The sequence below is a fragment of the Mytilus californianus genome, unplaced genomic scaffold, assembly GCF_021869535.1.
Source record: "Mytilus californianus isolate M0D057914Y unplaced genomic scaffold, xbMytCali1.0.p SCAF_3, whole genome shotgun sequence".
NCBI classification, from domain to species: Eukaryota; Metazoa; Mollusca; class Bivalvia; order Mytilida; family Mytilidae; genus Mytilus; species Mytilus californianus.
The window spans coordinates 112,815,904-112,841,375 of record NW_026262679.1 but is presented as its reverse complement, the minus strand read 5'-3'; the positions used below and the strand labels follow the sequence as shown (position 1 = coordinate 112,841,375).

The window sequence follows — 25,472 nt, the reverse complement described above, 5'->3', positions numbered from 1 at the left end:
ACTCTGTTGGCTGTAAGGGTGTGTCTCCTCTAACTCTGTTGGCTGTAAGGCTGTTTATCCTCTAACTCTGTTGGCTGTTAGGCTGTGTATCCTCTTTCTCTGTTGGCTGTAAGGCTGTGTATCCTCTTTCTCTGTTGGTTGTAAGGCTGTGTATCCTCTAACTCTGTTGGCTGTAAGAGTGTGTCTCCTATAATCCTCTAACTCTGTTGGCTATAAGGCTGTGTATCCTCTTTCTCTGTTGGCTGTAAGGCTGTGTATCCTCTTTCTCTGTTGGCTGTAAGGCTGTGTATCCTCTAACTCTGTTGGCTGTAAGGCTGTGAATCCTCTTTCTCTGTTGCATGTAAGGCTGTGTATCTTCTAACTCTGTTGGCTGTAGGGCTGTGTATCCTCTAACTCTGTTGGCTGTAAGGCTGTGTATCCTCTTTCTCTGTAGGCTGTAAGGCTGTGTATCCTCTAACTCTGTTGGCTGTAAGGCTGTGTATCCTCTTTCTCTGTTGGCTGATAGGCTGTGTATCCTCTAACTCTGTTGTCTGTAAGGCTGTGTATCCTCTAACTCTGTTGGCTGTAAGGCTGTGTATCCTCTAACTCTGTTGGCTGTAAGGCTGTGTATCCTCTAACTCTGTTGGCTGTAAGGCTGTGTATCCTCTAACTCTGTTGACTGTAAGGCTGTGTATCCTCTAACTCTGTTGGCTGTAAGGCTTTGTATCCTCTTTCTCTGTTGGGTGTAAGGCTGTGTATCCTCTAACTCTGTTAGCTGATAGGCTGTGTATCCTCAAACTCTGTTGGCTGTAAGGCTGTGTATCCTCATTCTCTGTTGGCTGTAAGGCTGTGTATCCTCTTTCTCTGTTGGCTGTAAGGCTGTGTATCCTCTAACTCTGTTGGCTGTAAGGCTGTGAATCCTCTTTCTCTGTTGCATGTAAGGCTGTGTATCTTCTAACTCTGTTGGCTGTAGGGCTGTGTATCCTCTAACTCTGTTGGCTGTAAGGCTATGTATCCTCTTTCTCTGTAGGCTGTAAGGCTGTGTATCCTCTAACTCTGTTGGCTGTAAGGCTGTGTATCCTCTTTCTCTGTTGACTGATAGGCTGTGTATCCTCTAACTCTGTTGGCTGTAAGGCTGTGTATCCTCTAACTCTGTTGCCTGTAAGGCTGTGTATCCTCTAACTCTATTGGCTGTAAGGCTGTGTATCCTCTTCCTCTGTTGGCTGTAAGGCTGTGTATCCTCTAACTCTGTTGACTGTAAGGCTGTGTATCCTCTAACTCTGTTGGCTGTAAGGCTTTGTATCCTCTTTCTCTGTTGGGTGTAAGGCTGTGTATCCTCTAACTCTGTTAGCTGATAGGCTGTGTATCCTCAAACTATGTTGGCTGTAAGGCTGTGTATCCTCATTCTCTGTTGGCTGTAAGGCTGTGTATCCTCTTTCTCTGTTGGCTGTAAGGCTGTGTATCCTCTAACTCTGTTTGGCTGTAAGGCTGTGTATCCTCTTACTCTGTTGGGTGTAAGGCTGTGTATCCTCTAACTCTGTTGGCTGTAAGGCTGTGTATCCTCTAACTCTGTTGACTGTAAGGCTGTGTATCCTCTAACTCTGTTGGCTGTAAGGCTGTGTATCCTCTAACTCTGTTGGCTGTAAGGCTGTGTATCCTCTAACTCTGTTGACTGTAAGGCTGTGTATCCTCTAACTCTGTTGGCTGTAAGGCTTTGTATCCTCTTTCTCTGTTGGGTGTAAGGCTGTGTATCCTCTAACTCTGTTAGCTGATAGGCTGTGTATCCTCAAACTCTGTTGGCTGTAAGGCTGTGTATCCTCATTCTCTGTTGGCTGTAAGGCTGTGTATCCTCTTTCTCTGTTGGCTGTAAGGCTGTGTATCCTCTAACTCTGTTGGCTGTAAGGCTGTGAATCCTCTTTCTCTGTTGCATGTAAGGCTGTGTATCTTCTAACTCTGTTGGCTGTAGGGCTGTGTATCCTCTAACTCTGTTGGCTGTAAGGCTATGTATCCTCTTTCTCTGTAGGCTGTAAGGCTGTGTATCCTCTAACTCTGTTGGCTGTAAGGCTGTGTATCCTCTTTCTCTGTTGGCTGATAGGCTGTGTATCCTCTAACTCTGTTGGCTGTAAGGCTGTGTATCCTCTAACTCTGTTGCCTGTAAGGCTGTGTATCCTCTAACTCTATTGGCTGTAAGGCTGTGTATCCTCTTCCTCTGTTGGCTGTAAGGCTGTGTATCCTCTAACTCTGTTGACTGTAAGGCTGTGTATCCTCTAACTCTGTTGGCTGTAAGGCTTTGTATCCTCTTTCTCTGTTGGGTGTAAGGCTGTGTATCCTCTAACTCTGTTAGCTGATAGGCTGTATATCCTCAAACTATGTTGGCTGTAAGGCTGTGTATCCTCATTCTCTGTTGGCTGTAAGGCTGTGTATCCTCTTTCTCTGTTGGCTGTAAGGCTGTGTATCCTCTAACTCTGTTGGCTGTAAGGCTGTGTATCCTCTTACTCTGTTGGGTGTAAGACTGTGTGTCCTCTAACTCTGTTGGGTGTAAGGCTGTGTATCCTCTAACTCTGTTGGGTGTAAGGCTTTGTATCCTCTTTCTCTGTTGGGTGTAAGGCTGTGTATCCTCTTTCTCTGTTGGCTGATAGGCTGTGTATCCTCTAACTCTGTTGGCTGTAAGGCTGTGTATCCTCTAACTCTGTTGGCTGTAAGGCTGTGTATCCTCTTTCTCTGTTGGCTGTAAGGCTGTGTATCCTCTAAATCTGTTGGCTGTAAGGCTATGTATCCTCTAACTCTGTTGGGTGTAAGACTGTGTGTCCTCTAACTCTGTTGGGTGTAAGGCTGTGTATCCTCTAACTCTGTTGGGGGTAAGGCTGTGTATCCTCTAACTCTGTTAGCTGTAAGGCTGTGTATCCTCTAATTCTGTTGGCTATTAGGCTGTGTATCCTCTAACTCTGTTGGCTGTAAGGTAAGGCTGTGTAATCTCTAACTCTGTTGGGTGTAAGGCTGTGTATCCTCTTACTCTGTTGGGTGTAAGGGTGTGTATCCTCTAACTCTGTTGGCTGTAAGGCTGTGTATCCTCGTTCTCTGTTGGTTGTAAGGCTGTGTATCCTCTAACGCTGTAATCTGTAAGGTTGTGTATCATCTAACTCTGTTTGGTGTAAGGCTTTGTATCCTCTTTCTGTGTTGGGTGTAAGGCTGTGTATCCTCTTTCTCTGTTGGCTGATAGGCTGTGTATCCTCTAACTCTGTTGTCTGTAAGGCTGTGTATCCTCTAACTCTGTTGGCTGTAAGAATGTGTATCCTCTAACTCTGTTGGCTGTAAGGCTGTGTATCCTCTAACTCTGTTGGCTGTAAGGCTGTGTATCCTCTAATTCTGTTGGCTGTAAGGCTGTGTACCCTCTTACTCTGTTGGCTGTAAGGCTGTGTATCCTCTATCTCTGTTGGCTGTAAGGCTGTGTATCCTCTAACTCTGTTGACTGTAAGGCTGTGTATCCTCTTTCTCTGTTGGGTGTAAGGCTGTGTATCCTCTTTCTCTGTTGGGTGTAAGGCTGTGTATCCTCTAACTCTGTTGGGTGTAAGGCTGTGTATCCTCTAACTCTGTTGGGTGTAAGGCTGTGAATCCTCTTTCTCTGTTTGCTGTAAGGCAGTGTATCCTCTAACTCTGTTGCCTGTAAGGCTGTGTATCCTCTTATCTGTTGGCTGTAAGGCTGTGTATCTTCTAACTCTGTTGGCTGTAAGGCTGTGTATTCTCTAACTCTGTTGGCTATAAGGCTGTGTATCCTCTAACTTTGTTGGTTGTAAGGCTGTGTATCCTCTAACTCTGTTGGCTGTAAGGCTGTGTATCCTTTAACTCTGTTGGCTGTAAGGCTGTGTATCCTCTAACTGTGTTGGCTGTAAGGCTGTGTATCCTCTTTCTCTGTTGGCTGTAAGGCTGTGTATCCTCTTTCTCTGTCGGCTGTAAGGCTGTGTATCCTCTTTCTCTGTTGGTTGTAAGGCTGTGTATCCTCTAACTCTGTTGGCTAGAAGGCTGAGTATCCTCTAACTCTGTTGGCTGTAAGGCTGTGTATCCTCTAACTCTGTTGGCTGTAAGGCTGTGTATCCTCTAACTCTGTTGGCTGTAAGGCTATGTATCCTCTAACTCTGTTGGCTGTAAGGCTGTATTTCCTCTAACTCTGTTGGCTGTAAGGCTGTGTTTCCTCTTTCTCCGTTGGATGTAAGGCTGTGTATCCTCTTTCTCGTGAACATTAATTAATTTCGGTAAACATCGTCCTTTTTTTAAAAATTGAACAAAAACACGTAAAATTTGCAATTTTTGCATCTAAATGCCTTCAATAGCAACATGTAACACTGAAGATCATTTTTAGTAAATGGAAATGATAAAATGGTTAAAAAATATTTTGAGTATATAAAAAGACCGTCTGATATTCAATTTCCAGTAGAATTGACAACATTTAGATTTTTGACCATGTGAGCGAAACAAATACACTCGATATTGTCCCTACCTCTTTGTATACGCTGCTACAAATACAGTGGATATTGTCCCTACCTCTTTGTATACGCTGCTACAAATACAGTGGATATTGTCCCTACCTCTTTGTACACGCTGCTACAAATACAGTGGATATTGGCCCTACCTCTTTGTATACGCTGCTACTAATACAGTAGATATTGTCCCTACATCTTTGTATACGCTGCTACAAATACAATCGATATTGTCCCTACCTCTTTGTATACGCTGCTACAAATACAGTGGATATTGTCCCTACCTCTTTGTATACGCTGCTACAAATACAGTGGATATTGTCCCTACCTCTTTGTACACGCTGCTACAAATACAGTGGATATTGGCCCTACCTCTTTGTATACGCTGCTACAAATACAGTAGATATTGTCCCTACCTCTTTGTATACGCTGCTACAAATACAATCGATATTGTCCCTACCTCTTTGTATACGCTGCTACAAATACAGTGGATATTGTCCCTACCTCTTTGTATACGCTGCTACAAATACAGTGGATATTGTCCCTACCTCTTTGTATACGCTGCTACAAATACAGTGAATATTGTCCCTACCTCTTTGTATACGCTGCTACAAATACAGTGAATATTGTCCCTACCTCTTTGTATACGCTGCTACAAATACTGCTTTTAGTCAGAACTTATTAAGGTGGTATACAAGAATATGTACGGCAATCCAAGATTGTATGACAAAATTTCCTCCCAAATTCTTCACCCTTGTGCAATTTAAAAAAACGCAAATTACTGGTAAATTATTTAGCCAGGGATTTCGTTACCACAAATTACTTAAAACCTTTACTAAATTCTTCCACAGATATAAAGATTTGGTTTTGAAGTTTGGTTGTACCTGTAGAAAACTTATTTCAAACGAGATTGCACATCCTCATTTTTACGGCAATATTGTTAACCGTGCCCGGAAATTTAGAAACGATCCTGGTAAACTTATCGATCCTTTAAATAAACTTATTCTAAAAGGTTACCAATTCAACACTGTAATTAGATCATTAAATATTGTTTTTATTGGTACTAATATTGATTTTCTTATCAGTAAATTAAAAGCAAACTAAATATTATTGTTATATACATATACACATTCATGGATCTACAATCTGTCGATACCTGTATCTTGGCATTGCACAAGGTATGTTTTTCTCTGACTGTTTATGACGTCTTTACACTAAATCCATTGGATGTTGGATGTGTACGGATTGATAATTTAGTCTTAGATGCATGATTTTTTATTAGTTGTTAGTGGCTTTGAACTAGCTGTCAGTAACTGCGAGGACTCTCAGATCTGTACTTAGTGTCTTTTTGTTGTTTGGATGTACAAGTACCCGGCCACGTCCACTTGTATTTGTAGTATTTGTATTTTTATCCATCTGATGAGTTAAGCCTCTTTCAACTGATTTTTATAGTTCGTTCTTATGTTGTACTGTTACACCACTGTCCCAGGTTAGGGGGAGGGTTGGGATCCCGCTAACATGTTTAACCCCGCCACATTCTGTATGTATGTGCCTGTCCAAAGTCAGGAGCCTGTGATTCAGTGGTTGTCGTTTGTTTATGTGTTACATATTTGTTTTTCGTTCATTTTTTGTACATAAATTAGGCCGTTAGTTTTCTCGTTTGAATTGTTTTACATTGTCATTTCGGAGCCTTTTATAGCTGACTGTGCGGTATGGGCTTTGCTCATTGTGGAAGGCCGTACGGTGACCTATAGTTGTTAATTTCTGGGTCATTTGGTCTCTTGTGGAGAGTTGTCTCATTGGCAATCATACCACATCTTCTTTTTTTTATAAATATGATGTTTTCAAAATATTTCAGATATAAGCAACCTTACAGCTCAGCAAGATATGAAATGGCAGTTTGTGTTCTCCTATTTACCATTACGATACTTTACAATTCAAAATTGTGCGATGGTGATATGCTGACTGGGCTAGGGAATAACCTGTTCGGCCGAAAATGTTCGTATTTTTGGAGATTTTCAAATACATCAGTTCCAACTAACACTTTAATGAAAGTTATACAGAAAGATGGAAATGTTTGTACAGCAGTGCAATTAAATTTTATCAGTCGACATGGCGCTCGTATGCCTACACTAAACGACTATGCCAGTTTTGATCAGCTGAAGAAGAAAATAGTCGACCATTCAGGAAATCAGATTTACTCATTTTTAAAAGACTGGAAAAATTATCCTCCAAATACCCACGATCACGTTGATGATCTTGGTCGTTGGGAATCTCATTATTTAGGTAATTTATATGGAAGCGGTCTCTTCGATCTTTTACATGGAAATATCTCTCCAACAACTATAAGGCTCACTGGAACTAAGATACTTAGAACTAGAACTAGCGCTAGCGAATTTTATAAATCTCTATCTGAGCGTGTATCCGGAAAAGCATTGACGGATATCCAACCAGGCGTTAATAACACCATATTACGTTACTGGGACGACTGCCCTAACTTCGACTTAACTATCAAAAATAATAAAACACAATTGCAGCAACAGTATGCTTTCCAGAATTCTTCATACTTCCTGAATGTGACGAAATCTGTGACAGCAAGACTTGGTCTAAACACAACACTTACGCCAGGTATGTATCGATGATCTTGTTGTGGACATTTGTTTTTTAAAATGACCTCAAGTAATAGTGTAGTATTTCACTGGCTCAAAATATTTTAATTTAGTCAAGTAGTAATGTGTATTTCCTTCTCTGTCGTCCGTTAGGTCTCAAATTTCTCGTTGAAGTATTGCTCTATTGGTAACACATTTCTCTATATAAATGTAATTCTATATTGGAACGAAAATGGATCAAAATATTTTGGTTTTCAACAATGTCTTCATGGCAGTCTGCATTGAAACAACATGTTCCATATCAACATGGAAATATCAAACTTATCTTCCTCACATAAGTAATGTGCTCATCTTAATTCTTGAAAATAAGGAGTATTGAAATTATCAGAATTCTGTTCTTTAGAGGACACATATATAATGTTGCACGTTCGTTCTTTCCGTATTTAGAATATAAAAGGATGTTGAAATTCATATATAATTTTTCACAAGGACCCCTACCAGGTGAGTTTTAAATTCTATAGAATGCATTATAAATCTATATAATTTATTGTAAAATGTATACAAATTATCTGTCCTGGTAAAGCAATAAATGGAGAAAAAATACCTATTCCTTTCATCTGTACCCATATTGCAACTAATTGGAAAAATAAACATGGATAGCATGAAGTGTATCTCAAAATATGGATTTTCCATGATTTTTATATGGCTCACTACTCAAACAGTCGCCGTACCTTATCTTTGCATAAAGAAGATGTTGTATATACATCGGTAAGACGGCATCAAAAACCCTCAAATAACCAAACGACATATAGAGAACAACATACAATCTTAAACTACAGGATTTCAAGAAGCAAAACGAGTTGCTTTACCTTTCCCTTTTTGTAAAAAATGCCATTTATTTGCAGATGATGTGAAGACAATGTTTATAATTTGTGCTACTGACCTGGCTGTTCGGAATAATACAGACTGGTGTAGCTTACAAACAGAAACAGAAAAGAAAATAATCAACTACGAAAGTGATTTAAAGGTACCATACTTCATTTAGATTGATTGATTGATTGGTTATTGCTTTACGCCGCATCATCACAAAAAGGCTATATCGCGCCGATCTTCATTTAGAAATGAGCGGTCGTATTAGTGTCAAAAAAAACCGATGAACTGCAATCTCTTTTCCACCAGTTACCTTAAAAATAGATATAACTCAAACACATGTCCATGTTATCTTGTGCCGTAGATTGACTCCTTTTGTTCAAACAGATACCTAAATTAGATTTCTTTATTTTAGAGTTATTACTCGTCATTTTATGGTCATTCTATGATACAAAAACTTACCTGTCCTCTATGGGAAGATTTATTCGGCTCTTTAGAAAACGCTATAAACAAGCGTAAGTCGGGACAATCGTAAGTATTCATAAAACTATTTTTTGTAAAGTGTGTTTCATGCGTTATTTAAGTGCTCTATAATTCAGATTGATTACTTACAAAAGATTTTGCACATGTTTCTCGTATGTGAATTCAACCTTACAAATCCATTTTATGATATTTAATAATTGTGACAAACAAAACAAAAAAGTACAGGAGAAAGGAAAATCGTGACTGCTTGCCAAATATTGAGTTTCATTCCCTGAAGGAACCATCAGGCCAGTTGCTAGTGCTTCGGTATTACCAAGTTTATAGGAGTCGTTTTGTTTGAAAATGTTCATAAAATAAAATAAAATTTAATTATTGTGCTTAAACCAAGGTTGCAACTCTATTGGGCAAAGTTGAAGATAGACGGTTTCCTCTAACGTTTTATAAACTTTTGGTCACATGCCAGCGTCACTGACAAAGTTTTTACAATGCACAAATGTATTGTGCACGGAAATTAAATCATTTGCTTTTATTACCCCTGGGTCGGTAACAGTGTAAAGGAACCAGTAGTCCCTAAGGGTACCATTTGCCAAGTAGACAGTTCTTCGGTAGGAATGATTTAAGTGATACCTTTCCAAAAATTAGGTCAATAAAACCAGTGATTAGTCTAATTCGGTAAGTCACATTCGAGTAAAAGAGGACGGCATTGTGGTTAAGACAATTGGAACATATATTTCGTCATCTGTGAAAGAGATATTCCATAACGGTCAACCAACTCGTGATGGTGTCCGTTACATTTTTAAAGGGATAATTTCAACTTCAACACTCGCAACTCTTGGTTCAATAGCTTCCTTTCTAGTGATGGTTATTTGGAAGAATGTGTTTTGCTCACACGAAAACCATATCTTTTGGATTGTTAACAACCAGTCTGAGATTAAATAGTAATAGTCAAAAAAAAAAAAAATATTCTGGAAAATAAAAATGTCGGATGAATACATGGCTTTACATGTCATCTAATTTTATTTCGCGAAAACAAAACTATCTGCCATAATGATTTTTAGTAAAAAAAAATCTCATTTTGAAATTTAATGTTTTATAGATCTTTAAACAATTTGGAAATCTAAAAGAAACACCTTTTCTTTGTACGTGTTAAAAAAAAACAACAAAAAGACGCTAGGAGATTAAATTTCAAACTGGGAATCCATTAAAAAATTGCTTATGAAAATTTTGTAAGCGCTTGCCGGTATGCAAAATAATTTAGAAAAATATTAATTAAAACATCACATACATGTATGTTGATCACCAAAGCGACCAGACATATATAACTTAATTAAAAAAAAAACATTCAAACAACAAACAAACACTGAAGACATGACAAACAACATTGTGAATTAAATTTTTGTAGACAGATTTTCTATAAAACCTAAATGTGATTAACATTAAGTTGTTAACATATTTTAAGCTTCGTTTTCGCTTTGTATTTTGTTTACACTTTCATATTTATGTTGTTTTTTTTTAATTGTGCAGAACTTTTGCGACATTCTAATAAGATTGAGTTGTGTAAATGAATTGTAATATATTTTATGTCAGGTTCCTATCTTGAATTACTATTAGGTCATGCTGTGTTTGTTTTTATACCAACAGGTATGTGCTTGCAGATCTACGATTTGGCCATGCTGATACCATCGACATGTTTTATTCAGCTCTCGGACTTTTTCATGATGACAGGCCCCTCCGATCTGATAACTTTGAAATGATGGAAAATAGAATGTTTTATGAAAGTAAAGTGGCACCATGGTCGTCACACCTTGCATTTGTTCTTTATAACTGTGGTAGACTAGGGTCAGAAAATTACTTTCTGAAACTTATAATAAACGGTCAGTCTGTAACAATTCCTGGATGTGACGGTGATTTTTGTGCATATAATTACGTCAAAGCTAAATATAGAAGCTATATTGAGAAGTGTAAATGGGAGGAAATATGCAAGATAAAAACAACGGCATCAGAAGTCGTAGGATAAACTTTTTGGAATTTTTAAAACTTCTGATGGGTACAAAATGTCCTACCTACCTACCTAGTTTTTAAAACGTTGGGTTGTAGAAAAGAAAGTTTGGCTTGATTTATTTAATTTAAAAAAGAAAAGAAAACACAGGGTTAGATAATTATGATCTTGTAATTGACGGGTATATGAATACAGTGTGTAATTTGAAATTTTGAAAATTAACGATAGTTTTTATAAATTATTTTATTGTAATTTCATCTATGGACCATACTTTAATAATTTTTCCATTAGATTGTCTTTATTTATTATTTATAATACTACAGGAACGAATTTGCCGGATTTCCAGGAAAACTCGTGGCTCAAACTGAAAAAGATATAGTTTAAATTGTTCTCGCTTTAGCAGATAAACTCTAAGATGCATAACCTTTTTTTTTAACTATGCATCCCAGTTTAGATTGCTGATAAAAAATGTTAATGATTTGAAATTAGATTTTGTCGATCATTTAGTAGGCCCAGCAATATAAAATGTTTGAAAGGACATCTGTGTAATTATGGTTTCCAGTACAGTAAAGGACGAGTCAGTCCTTCATCTTTTGTTGAAATTCCAAAGGAATATAGCACAGACCAATGATTGTTCAGGATTTCTTCTTTTGTAAGATATATGCTGGGTTTGGTTTTTCACATGAAATGTCAATAGTAAATTCCTTTTACAGTTTATGTAATGTGATTACAAACAAAAACGATGATGTTGGCGGCTTTGTCTATCTTACCATATTTCTCTCCATTTCTTTCCATTTTATGGATTTCGGTCATAATAAAAACTGAATAAGGAACTGGTTACAACAATAAAGAATTAATAAGGAACTATCAGTTATGCTATCAGGATATTAAGACTTGAAGTCGTCAATATAGAGATCATACAATACACGTTTGCAGTTTATATTTAGTTGTGATATGTGTATTTCGAAGGGATGACTAAAATCTTACCATTTGGAGCCCAGCTACCCTGTATCAATGACATCATGATGAGAAAGTCGAAGCCATGGAATATCGTAGGTATTTATTCCATAAACAAGCGCTGCTGAAATGTTTCTATAGAGAAATGAAAAGTTTAATTGAACAGTCACCACAAGTCTTTACACTAAAAATTGTAAACTTGGAAGAAGAATACAGCAACAAAACTGTGAGGAAAAAATAAAAAAACCTTCATATAAATTAAGGCGACAGTAGTTTACCGATGTTCAAATCTCATAAATAGATTCAGAAGAGAAATCATGAAAAGAGTATTGGTGAAATGGGCATCTTTTGCAGTAAATTTGATACCGTTAATGTTATTACTACCACTGGATCGATAACTCTGCTGGTGGACTGTAAGTCCCCGTGTCGATCAACAGCACAGTAGCCAGTTCTTTGGTACTGGCATGGAAATACGGATACTGTTTTACATAAATTTTCGTATAAAAATTTCCAAATAATTTTAAATTCAGGAATGTATCGCTATGAAACGCTATAGCTGTCTTATGTGGTATTCTGACATAACGTTATGTGTTTTTATTATTACTTGATGATATTTTGTCTTTACACAATACGGTTTTGACATTACTTATAGTCATATGAAACTTCAAATTAAAAAAAAAGTTGAATATGTTTTATTTTCTTGAATGGCTAAGTTTTACTATAAAACAAGTGTACGTGAACTTTTTGAAAAAGACTTTATATTATAGAAATCTTCAAAAATGTACTGCTATTAAATTATTGCCTTCCCGTGCACTAATTCGCCAATATTTTCCAGTATGCAGTAACCTTAACTATGTGAACTCTCGTTAGAATTTCGACAACCGCAAAGCGCAAGTGCGAGGGGGGAAACCAATGAAAGAATGTAAACAAACGTGCACTGGAAGGTAAATAGTAATAACTGATTCTTAAAGAACACATTTAATACAACAAATCATTGAACAACTGTTTCGGAAAAGTTTAATTAACGAATGGGAACGCATGGAAGATATATAAAAAAATATCATGCTCTATACCAATTCACTTATTTGCCACGTGCTCCCCGTGCTCTATGTTGATTGTCTATTAATGTCAAGATCCGGTAAACTTCGGCAATAAAATCGAAAGCTACTTAGCTTGCCGTCAACAATCTCTTCAAATGTATTATTTGTCGATAAAACGTTATAGATTTGTAATAAATTTTGAAAAAAAACGTGCACACAGGACTTAGTGCATTGTATTTGCATGCATTCAATAATTTCGATAACATTAAAATTACAAGAAACTCGTTTCATATGACTTTGATTATGTTTAGATATTACTTTATGATGTTTTGGTATTACTCACAATGGTATAGTTCATTACTTTATAATATCAAATGATATGTTTTCGTAATGACTTGAAACGGTTTTGTCATAACTTAATATGATTTCAACATTATTTAATTTGGTTGTATCATTAGGCAATACTCGATGTGTATGCGGGTTAACGTAATGTAGTTGTTTCTTTACATGAAGTGGTTTTGTTATTTCGTAATGATGATTTGTCAATTCTTATATGGCTTTAACTTTACATAATGATGTTTCAAAATCGATTTCACACTACAACGTGTTCGTTCTAGTGTTCGATGAGATGTTGTCACTCTTTGATGTGGTTATCTTATTACTTGATGAGGAAAACTACGTGACCATTTTGGAAAAAAAATAGTTCTATTTTTAAACAAATGTCCATGTCGTTTTTTTTATGTGCCTCTGATGAGTGTAACTATATGATACGAGTTCGTATTTAAATCTGTCTATTGCGTATCCAGGTCTGTCGATATGGCTTTCTAAAAGGGGACCGAGGGGGATGCATACTTTACGGGGGCGCGGTAGTAAAAACATTGTCTAAAAATAACAATATTTCGAACATAAAGAGGATATCCCCTAACCCCTTGGTCCGCCCACTGTTTTTTCCATAGCTCTCAAATCGAAGGATAGTAGTATTACACTTGGAAATTAGTAAGGATTCCACAGAAAGCTGTGTCTTGCTTTCGATTGCTGATGTCCGTGTAAAAGTGCAATGTTGACAGTAAAAAGTAATTCCATTTATCAGTAAAAAAAATAAATTTCTTTAGATGCTATTTTTTTATCTTGAATATTAGCTTCTGTCCAAGATGTATAACAATCCATGAAGGTTTACAATTTTATCATACGGAATAGATTTAAATTCGGTAAATGTTAAATGTAAAAAAAAAACATTTATCAGAAAAATACAGAAAAATGAAAATAAATATTTTCAATATTTTGCTCTGGATACTGTCTTTTGCTCTTAAAAAAGCTTGTCCGAATTTTATGAAATTCTATAAAGGTTTGACTTAATTTTTTATGTTTAAAAGAATTTAACCACAGACTGAACCTAAAGGTTGACGATGCCACCACCGACGACGGAATCTGGGTTCGCTGTGTCTCGCTTCCACGACATTTCAATATGATAAAAATTCTCCAAGTTTTTAGCGTGTATGATCATTTGAACATATACCAATATCAATCTTTCATTTTGATCAATTGTATTCTCTTATATACCTTGCACTATGTTAAAAAATCTATTTGGAATATCTGTTTCACAGATGACGACGGATATGTTCCAATTGTCGTAACCACAATCCCGTCCTCTCTTCCTCAAATTTTACCTACCGAATGAGAATATTCACCAGATGTGTACTTACATGAGTATATATCTCCCTGATGAATAGCTCCTAATCCTCGCCCAGGTTTGGTTTTACTTTGTTTTTTGTTTTGTTTTATTAGCTCTTCAACATTTGTATTAGGTTGTGGACTTTCAAATATTTCGGCCTCAATCAACACTGATGGAGCATCAATTGTAAAAAATGCGTATCTGGTGCAGTAAAATTGTTATCGTTTATGTAAATGATGATTAAACACAATGAATGTAGTGTCCGTTTAAGAAGTATTTATTTGAATAGTCATTCCAAGTAGTCATTATTAATACTATAAATCTGGGAAAAACAGAGAAAAACAATTGATGAACAAGTTAAAGATTTACAAATGAAGTAGAAATAAATATGTATCCTTTACTATGTTTGTTCATAAATATGTATTATTTGGTCAACAATTGGTTTATGGTTACATAAGTTACATGAAAATCTACATAATCGATCTCCAGTTCCCTTTTAGCTCACCTTGCCGAAAAGCCAAGTGAGATTTTCTCCTCAATTGTCGCCCGTCGTCGTCCGTTAACTTTTATAAAAATCTTCTCTGACGATACTGGGCCAAATTTAAAAAAAAACTTAACCACAATCATTATTGGGGTACCTAGTTTAAAAAAATGTGTCCGAAGACCCCGTCTGTCATCCAAGATGGCCGACATGGATAAAAATAGAACATAGGGGGTAAAATGCCAGTTTACTCTATTATCTTGGAAACCGCTATGATCAGAGAAAATCTGACAAGGGCAGAAATGTTCAGAATGTTGAGATCTACCTGCTGTCTATTTACGTCAAAACTATCAGACGATTTCTTATAGGAGTCATAGCCCTTCAATATCAAATTTAATCCTTTTTTCATTTTTGTCTATTATTTTGAAAACTGTAATAGATACAGAGACATTTTTTAATGAAAAATGTTTAGCAAAACAAGCTCTACAAATAAGTCAACAAGGCTGAAATCACCAGACGTCTCCTTTTTGGAGTTATTGCTATTTAATGACGATTTCTACCCTTGTTTTTGCGTTTTGTCTTATATTTTAAAAACTATAATACTAAAAGATAGGAATAAACTGTAAATGGTAACCAAGTACAAATAAGTCAGTTGACTCCTTATTGGAAGTTATTGCCCTTTAATGACGATTTTTTTCCAATTTTTTTTTCCATTTTTGCTTTTTATTTTGGAAACTATAATAGATAGATAGAAACTTTATATAGCAAAAATTATCATCAAGACAAGATCTACAAATATATCAACATGACTAAAATTGTCAGCTAACTTTTTATGTAGTTATTACCAAAAATTGACTATTGTTGAAGAGGTGAGCGACACAGGCTCTTTAGAGTCTCTAGTTTGTTCAATTAGCAAACTGAATCTTTACTATATCTGGCCCAAAGAGACCAGGAGCTAACTTTACAAACTAACTAACGCCGACAAAAATATAGGACTTGTGAACGTCACGTAAAATGTCAGTAGACTAAATTTGTTAGCAACTATGTCTTCCTTTTTACTAAATAAATATTTTCACGAACCAGTCATACAGTGAGAATATTTCTTTTTGACAAAAGGTAAAACAATGATAGCATTAACTGATCTTTGCATACAAAAGGTTAGCAACATAAACGTTCGTTTTCTGTTCTGATTTAAAATCCGTTGATCGAATACTGTGTACTCTGACAACAATATTAGAAGGCTTTAAAAGATTTCAAAACAATGAATATTACAAAGATCCAATTAACACATAAACGGCATCCTGCATTCCCATCGCCACTTTGAGCATTGTTATTATTTGTAGTTGCTGGTTGCTGCGAAGGTGGTGGTCCACCAGGACAGTTTGCAGGACGATTTGGGTTATCTGGGCGACACTCAGTTGGCGGAGACAATCCACCGCCACCCCCTCCTCCGCCGCCACCTCCTCCGTTCTCTGGACACTCGCACAGGTAATAGGTCCATGTGTCCCAATCTGCAATATTTTCAAATTTCTAAAACAATATTTCTTTTTAAAACTATATATAAGTATTAAAAATACTGTACATGTAAACTTAACATTGAGCAGAGTTGGATGTTGATATATTTTTGATCAGTAGTTATAGGACAATAGCAGGATGAATATATTTTCCAGTATTTCATGGTATCGTGTCGGCTTTGGTACATACACACGTCGTTTTATCGGCGGTATATTTATCATTTAATTTTTACCCCTTATGACTGAGTCTTTACACTTATGAATAAAAACACAAAAACTACCTGGATTTATTCACAATGTCTTATATTATGTAGAACACCATTAGCTTGAGGTGCATTACATTTGCGCGCAGGTTGTGATTACATTTGAGTGCATTCGTTTTACTGGTAAACACATGTAAATTATACTTATCTATTTATTTACTTAACTATTTACAAGTACCCCTTCCGTAAGTCTAAGTCTACTGCTCACCAACGAGAAGAAGGAATGTTTTGTTATGAAAGAGCACTAAGCCCTGGAGATATATACAGATAAAAATATAAAAACATAGCAAGTCTGAAGAGTAAAAGTACTGATTTTACTTGTAGGTTCGTTGTGAATATGTGAAGCCCTCTGGGTTAAGAAAAATAAATTCAGTCAAGTTCTGTATTCTGGTATTTTCTGAATTGCTCCCTCAGATACGTGTACTCAGTTTTCTCTTTCTCACTTTTACGTACAACTGCTGATGTACCAACAGCCGTCTTAGTTTGATATATGTGGTTTTGATATTTTAAATTATGTCAAGAAACAAAAATTACATTTCTGATCACTTGATATATTTGTTTTTAAATTGATAGGAAAAATATATAACTCAATATCATAAATATGTTCAAAATTAATAATTATCGACATATTTTATTATCAATTATCTTTATATTTACCAGTGTCACTTGTAAAATCAACACGCGTAAATGTAATCAAAAGCTGTGCGCAAACATAAAAATAATTATCCAAAATGCGCGCAAATTTAATGCGCCCTTAGCTTGCGCAAAACATAATTATGTCAAAACTACTTGCTGATAAAGATCGCTGGTTTTATGAATCCCATATGATTTCCTTGTCGCGCGTGGATATAACTTATTATGGCTTGTTTGTGTTTCTGATATCATAGATAATGCATATTTTAATGTTTTTCTTGTCGTATAATACACCGAGGGGTGTCAGAATTGATCATATGAAAAACCGACCGTAGGGAGGTCTTTCTTTGGGCAATCCTGACACCCCGAGGTGTGTTATACGACAAGAAAAACCTTAAAATGTGCATTATCTGACTTACATACCGTAAAAAAATATTATTTTCTGCAAAGTTTTGCATGATTTGCATCCTTTTTACCGACTACACCTAAGTGGAATATTCTTTATGAAGTTTTAATGCACCCTACGGTTCATTTATAATGTGAAATAAATTAATCTAGATACAAACTTTAGAAATTATTATCCAGGCACAATAAAAATATTACTGACACTGCATGAAGCAAGACACAAATGAATTGTTTTTCGCCCGATAACGGTGTATGAAAAATACAAATCAATTTGTAAGTAATTTATTGCGCCAACTCAGTTTATGAAAGGGGGATGCTATGTTTTTTCCGTTTTATTTTCATGACATTTTTATCGCGGAAAAGCAGATTATTTTTTCAACAATTTTTAACAAATTGAACTATTCAGAATAATTTTCTCTTGAACGATAATACAATTTTTTAAAACTGAGAATCAGGATTAAATCTAAACCCCCAACCCCATTATAAAGTACGTTGTTGTAATTTTATAGAAAATAAGAATATTTGGTTATTTGATCATTTGATAGAGTAACAGGTATGTATAGATGTAAAAAGTAAAAAGAACTGTCGCGAAGAGAACACGAAATCGTAATACATGTACATGAAACACGAGACACGAATATCCATACATGTAGGTCAAAGTATGATTTCCAATACAGTGTGAATCAATAAGATTTTCAGAATCCTACACACGAATGTGTTAAATCTGGCTTGTTGTAAAAGTGTAATGAAAAAGTTTTGCATTATTAAATTCATCTCACATAATGTCCCTGTATTGTAGCGATAAATTAACAAAACTTCACATCATTTAAAATTAAAATGTGCGTCAACGACGATTTTTGGTATTTCAATCTAATAAGATAGGAAAGGATTGTTTCTGCCTTAAACCTTTAAAAAAGATGGAACATTAAAAAGTAAACCCCGAATTGGCAATAACTTACGATAACTATCACACGAATTAAAAGTTTAAGTAAATTATATTAGTTTGCATTTTAATGAGGGAAAATAATGACCTTACATAGGTCATTATTTTATGCATTGAAACATATCTCATTGAAACTAGGTATCGTCCGGGTTGATTCTTTAAAAGAATGACCTATCGTTCTGAAAGGAAATAACTCCAGATTATTAATAATAAATATTATGTGATGTAAATAAATTACTTGGTTTAAACAATATTTTATTCGATAAGTCAAATTATGCTATATAATATAATACAGTATAAACAATGGGATCCAGAAACAAGCAACATTGCTTATTTTAATCTGTCTCCAAATATGTCAAATAGTTTTTGTCCGTTTACAATTTCTCAAATGAGAATTGGAAATTCCAATTACTTTAAAGCATTTAAAGAACAAAATGTATTAGTAATTTTGTATGGAAATTAACTACACTTTGAAAAAATGTCAAACGTTTATTCCTATCTTTGATATTAAAGCTGCTCATAGAAAAAAATGTGCATAGTTAAGTTTTGTTTTCGTGTGAACATAAATCTGAATTTAATCATCTAAATGCATGTTTTCTAAAGGGAAGAAGATGTCAGAGGGACAATTAAACAAAAAACCTTTGAAGTAAAAAGCAGGATGAGTCCTCTTTATTAAAATGTCCGTTTAACAACGCTCGATCGATCACAATTTTGCTACTACTGACAGTCAAGAAGCCTTTTGGGTAATACACAAATTTTGACCACTTCCAGTGGCGTTAGAGTAGACTGAAAAGGGGGTGGCAAACTTCTGGAAGTGACAAGCAAATAAAAAACAAAATAAAAATTAAAAAAATTTTTTTTTTCCAAATGGTCTTGAAGTTAGACTAGATGGTTATTGTAAATAAAATTGAAATTTTCAGCGAAAATAAGAACAGTTGCAATAAAAGCAAATAATGGTCATTCAATACCAAAATTTTAAATCAAGTCTCTATGAATATTTGAAGCATTTTATTTCAGCCATAATAAATTTCAATTAATTCTCCTCATTTATGAAGTTGACCAATTGTGTGATTTTACTCATTTTAGTTGCTTCTCTAGTTTTTTAAATGAATAACATGTACATACTTACCATTACTATTCAAATCGCAATCATATGTAACTGTTACAACATCATCGTAAACAGTGCCGTGGTAACATCCAAGAAAATATGGCCACTGTTCGGTCACATGGTATCGGTATTGACCGTTCACCTCCCTTCCGTGACATTTGTCTAAATCCTCCGAAGTTATCCACCTATCAGATATGTCAGATACATTTGGTCCATATATTAATAAGTTCATCTACAGTGTTATTATATAGACAACTATCGGGAATTTTGTGGTAATGGTATGATCCATCAGGTGACGTATGTCCATCACAACTGTCAAAAGTTTCTGCGCTACCTCCTTCTACAGCATTGACTGATCCGGCGGCCAGGGGGTTATATATTGCTACACCTGTTCTAGTCAGTCCAATTTTTCCGAATGGCACACATGCTTTATTCGTTGATACTGTTGGTGTTTTGCGAATCTTTATATTGTAGTTTTGGTTTGTCGGAGTGTTTGGATTCACAGCTTCCCAAGGATGATCTGGTATTCCAGATGCTGTTATCAGGAAACTATAAGTGTGATAAATTCAAGAAATTATATAAACTAGTGGTGATAAATTGTTGTAAGTAAAGATAAATCGACAATCACTTATAATTATTTTATGATATTAGATGATAAAAACTAAGACCAATTATAAAGCTAAATCCTAAAAGAGAGGCGAAAGATACCAAAAGGACATTCAAACTCATCAGTCGAAAACAAACTGACAACTGACAACTCCATTGCTAAAAAAGTACACAAAACACAACAAAGACACGAACCCCACCAAAAACTGGGGTGATCTCAGGTGCTCCGTTAGGGTAAGCAGATCCTGCTCAACATGTGGCACCCATCTAAAAAGTATGAAAAGTATAAAACTGGCAATGAATTTGCATTATAATATAAAGAAAGAAAAATTGCAAAAAAACTGCTGTGTCTACAGTCGGTCAACAAACAATTTTATTGTTTAGTCGGAGTAACAACTGTTTTCAGTGCTTATTTTGAATCCTGTTTACTTATTATTGGAGTGTTTCTTTGTTTCCTTTTTTGCTCATCTCCGTTGCAACCAATTTAAGATTTAAATATCTCTATTTATTGTCAAATTATGTAACGTGTTATTCTTTTTGTTACTTCTTTATGGCAGTACGGGTGTGTCGGTGTTTGTTATGTGATGAGTTTAATGTTATTAAAAGACCTACTATTCTGAATTGGACTGGTCCACTGTTACTGTTGCCTCGTACTTTCCAGAGACAGTGAATTTTGATATTTCTTCGCTAGTTAAGCCTGCTGATTCGGTATGCAGTAACGAAATACTCAGAACCAACCATATTTGTAACCACATTGTTTCGCTAAATGAAAAGATACAAAATGTTACTAGTATATTCTCTTTTGTAAAATTTATATTATTTTTGTATCTTTATTGATGAATTGATGGACCGAATTGTAAAAAAAACACATTTGTCAACGTGTGCAAAACGCTTATTAATACAACGGTCTCTTTACATTCTCTGTAATTGTCAGTTACTGATAGTGTAGAAGAGTTATATATATTTAAAAAAATCAAAATCTACAAATTTAAGTTTTATATGCTGATTGAATTTATATCCTCTACATTTCTCATTTTAATATACACTTTTATTTTATCACTCATTTATTAAACACTCGAGGCAGGATCTTAGTGCTGTTAAAATACATGAATATTCACGACTGAAATTAAAACTTTGGCAAAAACAACAACAAAAAAACAAAAACAAAAACAAACAAAACAAACATATATAAAAAAAAAAGATAAAGTAAAACAATAACACACCACAGCATTATCAATCTGATAAATCATATCAAATTAATGATCAAAGAAACAATAATTTGTACTAATAACAAGTAAATTCATATAAATTTAGAAGTTGTTTAATCTATTTTTGGAGTTTACACGATAAAACATAACTTGAAGTTTAATAATACTGACCTTTATTTCAGATAGCAAATCATTTAGATTTGTCCAACATGATAATGCAATAATAAACGATACACCTGTGTACAAAATATAAATAGACTAAATGCTTTATGAACTGGAACTCTGTCGTGACCATCAAACAATTGATTATTTTCTATACATAGATTATTCTCAATTTTTTTGTTGTTGTCACAGGTCAGATATTTTTACACTGGTTATGTAAAGTTGTAAATAATATGACTTGAATTTATAAGAAAATGGGTTGTCTTTGCGTGAAGCGTCCATGTATGATCGCCGTTGGGTTCATCCACCATAAATTTTGACGATAATAGTACAGTTCTGACAAACTATCTAGCAATTAAACTTTTACAGGATTTCATTTCCAATGTTTGGAAATTGTCTATATTAAGCAACGGTGGTGGCTATGTTATACAGTGCGATTATGAGTCCTTCAATACATATGACCGGATCATATTTGCATATCCTAGTATTCTATTGATACTTTTAAGGTGGATAGGGGGTCTTCATTAATATCCATAGAACTTTTTAATAATTTGTCAAAATGTAGTTTATGTCATGCTTTTTTTCAAAAATATAATAAAAAGTATGGGTCACTGGGCTTTTTTTCACGCTACAGGTTGTGCAAAATTGTCAGATTTTATATAGATTATTCATGGAAAACACAATTTTGTGTGATTAAAATAAAACTACACCATAGAATTGTAAGATAAAATATGAGAAGATAGTTCTAATAATATGCTTTCAGGTAAGAAAAAGAAAAAATGGGGTCACCGGACTCGTGTTCTTGCTACATAATAAAATAGGTAAATTCACAACACATTCTATTCTAAAAGTTACATTATCTGAGTTATCTTCCCTTATGTGGCAAAGTTGAAAAAAAAGGAATCAAACAAAAATATTCTGTTTTTTGTAAAATACAGCCGTAAATATGATAAAACACATAATTTTCTATAGTTACACGAAAAGTCTTACACATGAATTACATACTACTCTCGAAATTAGCTAATTTCATCAAAGATATAGACCGATTGTTATCTGCTATTTCAAAATCCAAGATAGAGGAAGACACTCCAGCTACCTTGATTTCTAATTTCTATGTTTTGGCCATATTTAATGACGATTTTTGTATTTAAATAAATCTTTCGTTTAGAAAACATTTGACAGCAATGACTTTTATGGCTTTCTGACCGTTTCTTTTTTTATTATGTGTTTAAACACAATGACCTTCTATGTTGTGCATTTCGGTTGTTACATTTATACATTGTTCTTTATGATCGTTACTTTACTATGGTGTTGGGATTTTACCGTTACCTTTACTATGGTGTAGATTTTGACCGTTACCTTTACTTTTTTCTGTTTGTAGACCGTCACCTTTACAATTTTGTGCTTTGTGATTGTGACTTTACTATTTTGTGACTTTGGACCGTTATCTTTACTATTTTGTGCATTTAGACCGTTTACTTTACGATGGTGTTCCTTTTAATCATTACCTTTACTTCGGTGTGGATTTTTATCGTTACATTTACTTTTGTCTCTTTTTAGACCGTTACTTTACAATTTGTGCTTTGTGACCGTTTCTTCACTATTTTGTGCTTATTGACGTAACCTTTATTATTTTGTGCTTATTGACCGTTACCTTTACTGCATTGTTCTTATTGACCGTTACCTTTACTATTTTGTGTTTATTGAGCGTTACCTTTACTTTTTGTGCTTATTGACCGTTACCTTTACTATTTTGTACTTATTGGCCGTAACTTTTATTATTTTGTGCTTATTGACCGTAACCTTTATTATTTTGTTCTTATTGACCGTAAAATTTAATGTGTAGTGCTTTGTGACCGCTAGCATGTGCCTTGCGACCATTACATTTACTATTTTGTGCTTTTTGTGTGTTTCTTTACTATTTTTTGCGTCGTGACATTACTATTTTTTTTATTTAGACCGTTTATACCATTAATACTTTGTGCTTTGTGCCCGTTTCTTTACTATGTTTTGATGATCTTATTATTTTATGTTTTAAGGCCGTTACCTTTACTATGTTGTGCTTATTGACGGTACCTTTAATATTTTGTGCATCGGGGCGATCACCTCTGCATTTATGCTTTTAAACTGTTACCTTTACTATCTTGTGCCTTTTGACCGTACCTTGACCGTATCTGTACTATGTTGTGGATTTTGACCTTTGCCTTTTACTATATCGTGTGCCATTTGACCGTTAAATTTACTACGGTTGGACTTTTTGACCATTACTTTTACCATTTTGTGCATTTTGACTGTTACCTTTACAACTTTCGCTTTTTGTTTTTATCATTGTTATTTTCTCATTAATCTAAAGTACAAATTTGCCCAAAAAACCATAGCCATGTTGGATACTCTTCCAAAATTTAAAATAAATATACCTCCAGGATAATTGTTACCCGATTTGGTTTTTTATATCCGGTTGAAGGCGAGTTTTGTTAAGTTTACACCGAGACGGTTGATGCCAAAAGGTGGTTTTATCTGAAATAAGTTTGAAAACCTTTTGTAATGCAGTTGATATATTTTCAATTCTGTGTATAGCTCTTTTTCAAGTGCGTACAATCTTATTCAACTCAAGTGTGAATTGTTTATTGTGAAAATAAATTTTATCATTATATCACTTCAGTATTCAAATAATTCATTACAGAAAAGACATAAATAGCTGATTAAGGTTGACTTATAATGTTAGTTTGACAACATGTTGTTATTTCGTTCTATCAAATAATTTTCATCACTTCGGGGATACATACATGAACAGAAAATACTACGAGGATTATAATCAGAAGTATCGTGATTGTCGAACAATACATTTTTGTTTGTAATTTATTCCGTATCTTGTTTTTCACCTCAATACGCTAAATTGCAACAATGATCTGGGTAAATGATTTAACAGATAAAATATCAAACCACGACAATAATATTGTTATATTTATGCTAGTTCTACATTTTTTGGAATTTCAACTGATTTCTTCAAAAAGGAATTTATTTCAAACTCTATTGCAATGACGTTGGCAATAACTTATGTGTAATCCTTAAAATGTTGTTTTTTTTCAGTTTATCACTTTTATAATATGTGTTTTAATCTTGTTCGTATTATTTTTTGTATTATTAGTTATTTTCATTGTGTATGTATGGTGTTCGTCGTTTTGTAAATCTGTTCTGACACGACTTATTAAAGGGGTGTGACTAGTTGGATATGCCTTTTCTTTCAAAGCACCTACTATTACTACTGGTATTCATTGGAGTTTGATTAACTAAATTGTCAGTTATATGTGTTCACTGTTTGCATAAATCTTTACAAGTTTTCCGTTCTTTCGCAAAGTTACTATTGATTTCACTCGGTCGTACTCTTCATTTCGTTGTTGACGGATAGTTGTTGATCTGATATCCTGTACCTGTTGTTCTTATTTTTGAATATAGGAACATAAGTCGGGTGTACATGTCATTAAGTGACAACTGTCAATATGTCAAAGAAATTGCCGACAATGTAAATAAACGGAGATGATAAGTAAATGTCATTACTATAAAGATATTGCCGGCATCGTGAATAAATGAATATGATGACTAAGTCTTCTTAAGACAGAGACATTAGCCACAATGTGAAAAAATGGAGATGATGATTAAATATCATTTAGACAAAGACATTGCCGACTATATGAAGAAGTGGAGATGGTGGCAAAATGTCATTAAGACAAAGACATCGACAACAACGTGAATGAATGCAGATGATGACTTAATGTTAAAAATACAATGACAATGCCGACAATGGAAAGAGATGGAGGTGATGACTGAATTTCATTTAGACAAGACATTGCCGACAATGTGAATAAATGGAGGTGATGACTTAATGGCATTAAGACATAAAAACTGTCTTACAATTTAAGTAAATGCCGATGATGAATAAATGTCATTAAGAAAAAGAAATAACAGTAAATGTGAATAAATGGAGATGATGACTATATGTCATTTAAACAAAAACATTGCGGAGATGATGTTGAAATGCCATTGAGGAAAAGACGTTGCCGACAA

General features: G+C 34.6%; 1 protein-coding gene and 1 pseudogene across 1 annotated transcript; both read right to left on the bottom strand.

The window, feature by feature from the left end:
• Nucleotides 1–187: 187 nt before the first annotated feature.
• Nucleotides 188–11,200, bottom strand: LOC127733722 (uncharacterized). Its single transcript, XM_052243037.1, has 12 exons — nt 11,186–11,200; nt 3,856–3,991; nt 3,569–3,703; nt 3,281–3,520; nt 3,025–3,096; nt 2,508–2,762; nt 2,092–2,331; nt 1,772–2,043; nt 1,484–1,523; nt 1,099–1,338; nt 779–1,050; nt 188–466 (listed from the first exon to the last, which is right to left on the bottom strand). Exons 1-12 carry the CDS (start codon nt 11,198–11,200, stop codon nt 188–190), a joined length of 2,196 nt encoding a protein of 731 aa, XP_052098997.1.
• Nucleotides 11,201–14,345: 3,145 nt separating this feature from the next.
• Nucleotides 14,346–21,552, bottom strand: LOC127735857 (uncharacterized; annotated as a pseudogene).
• Nucleotides 21,553–25,472: the final 3,920 nt, after the last annotated feature.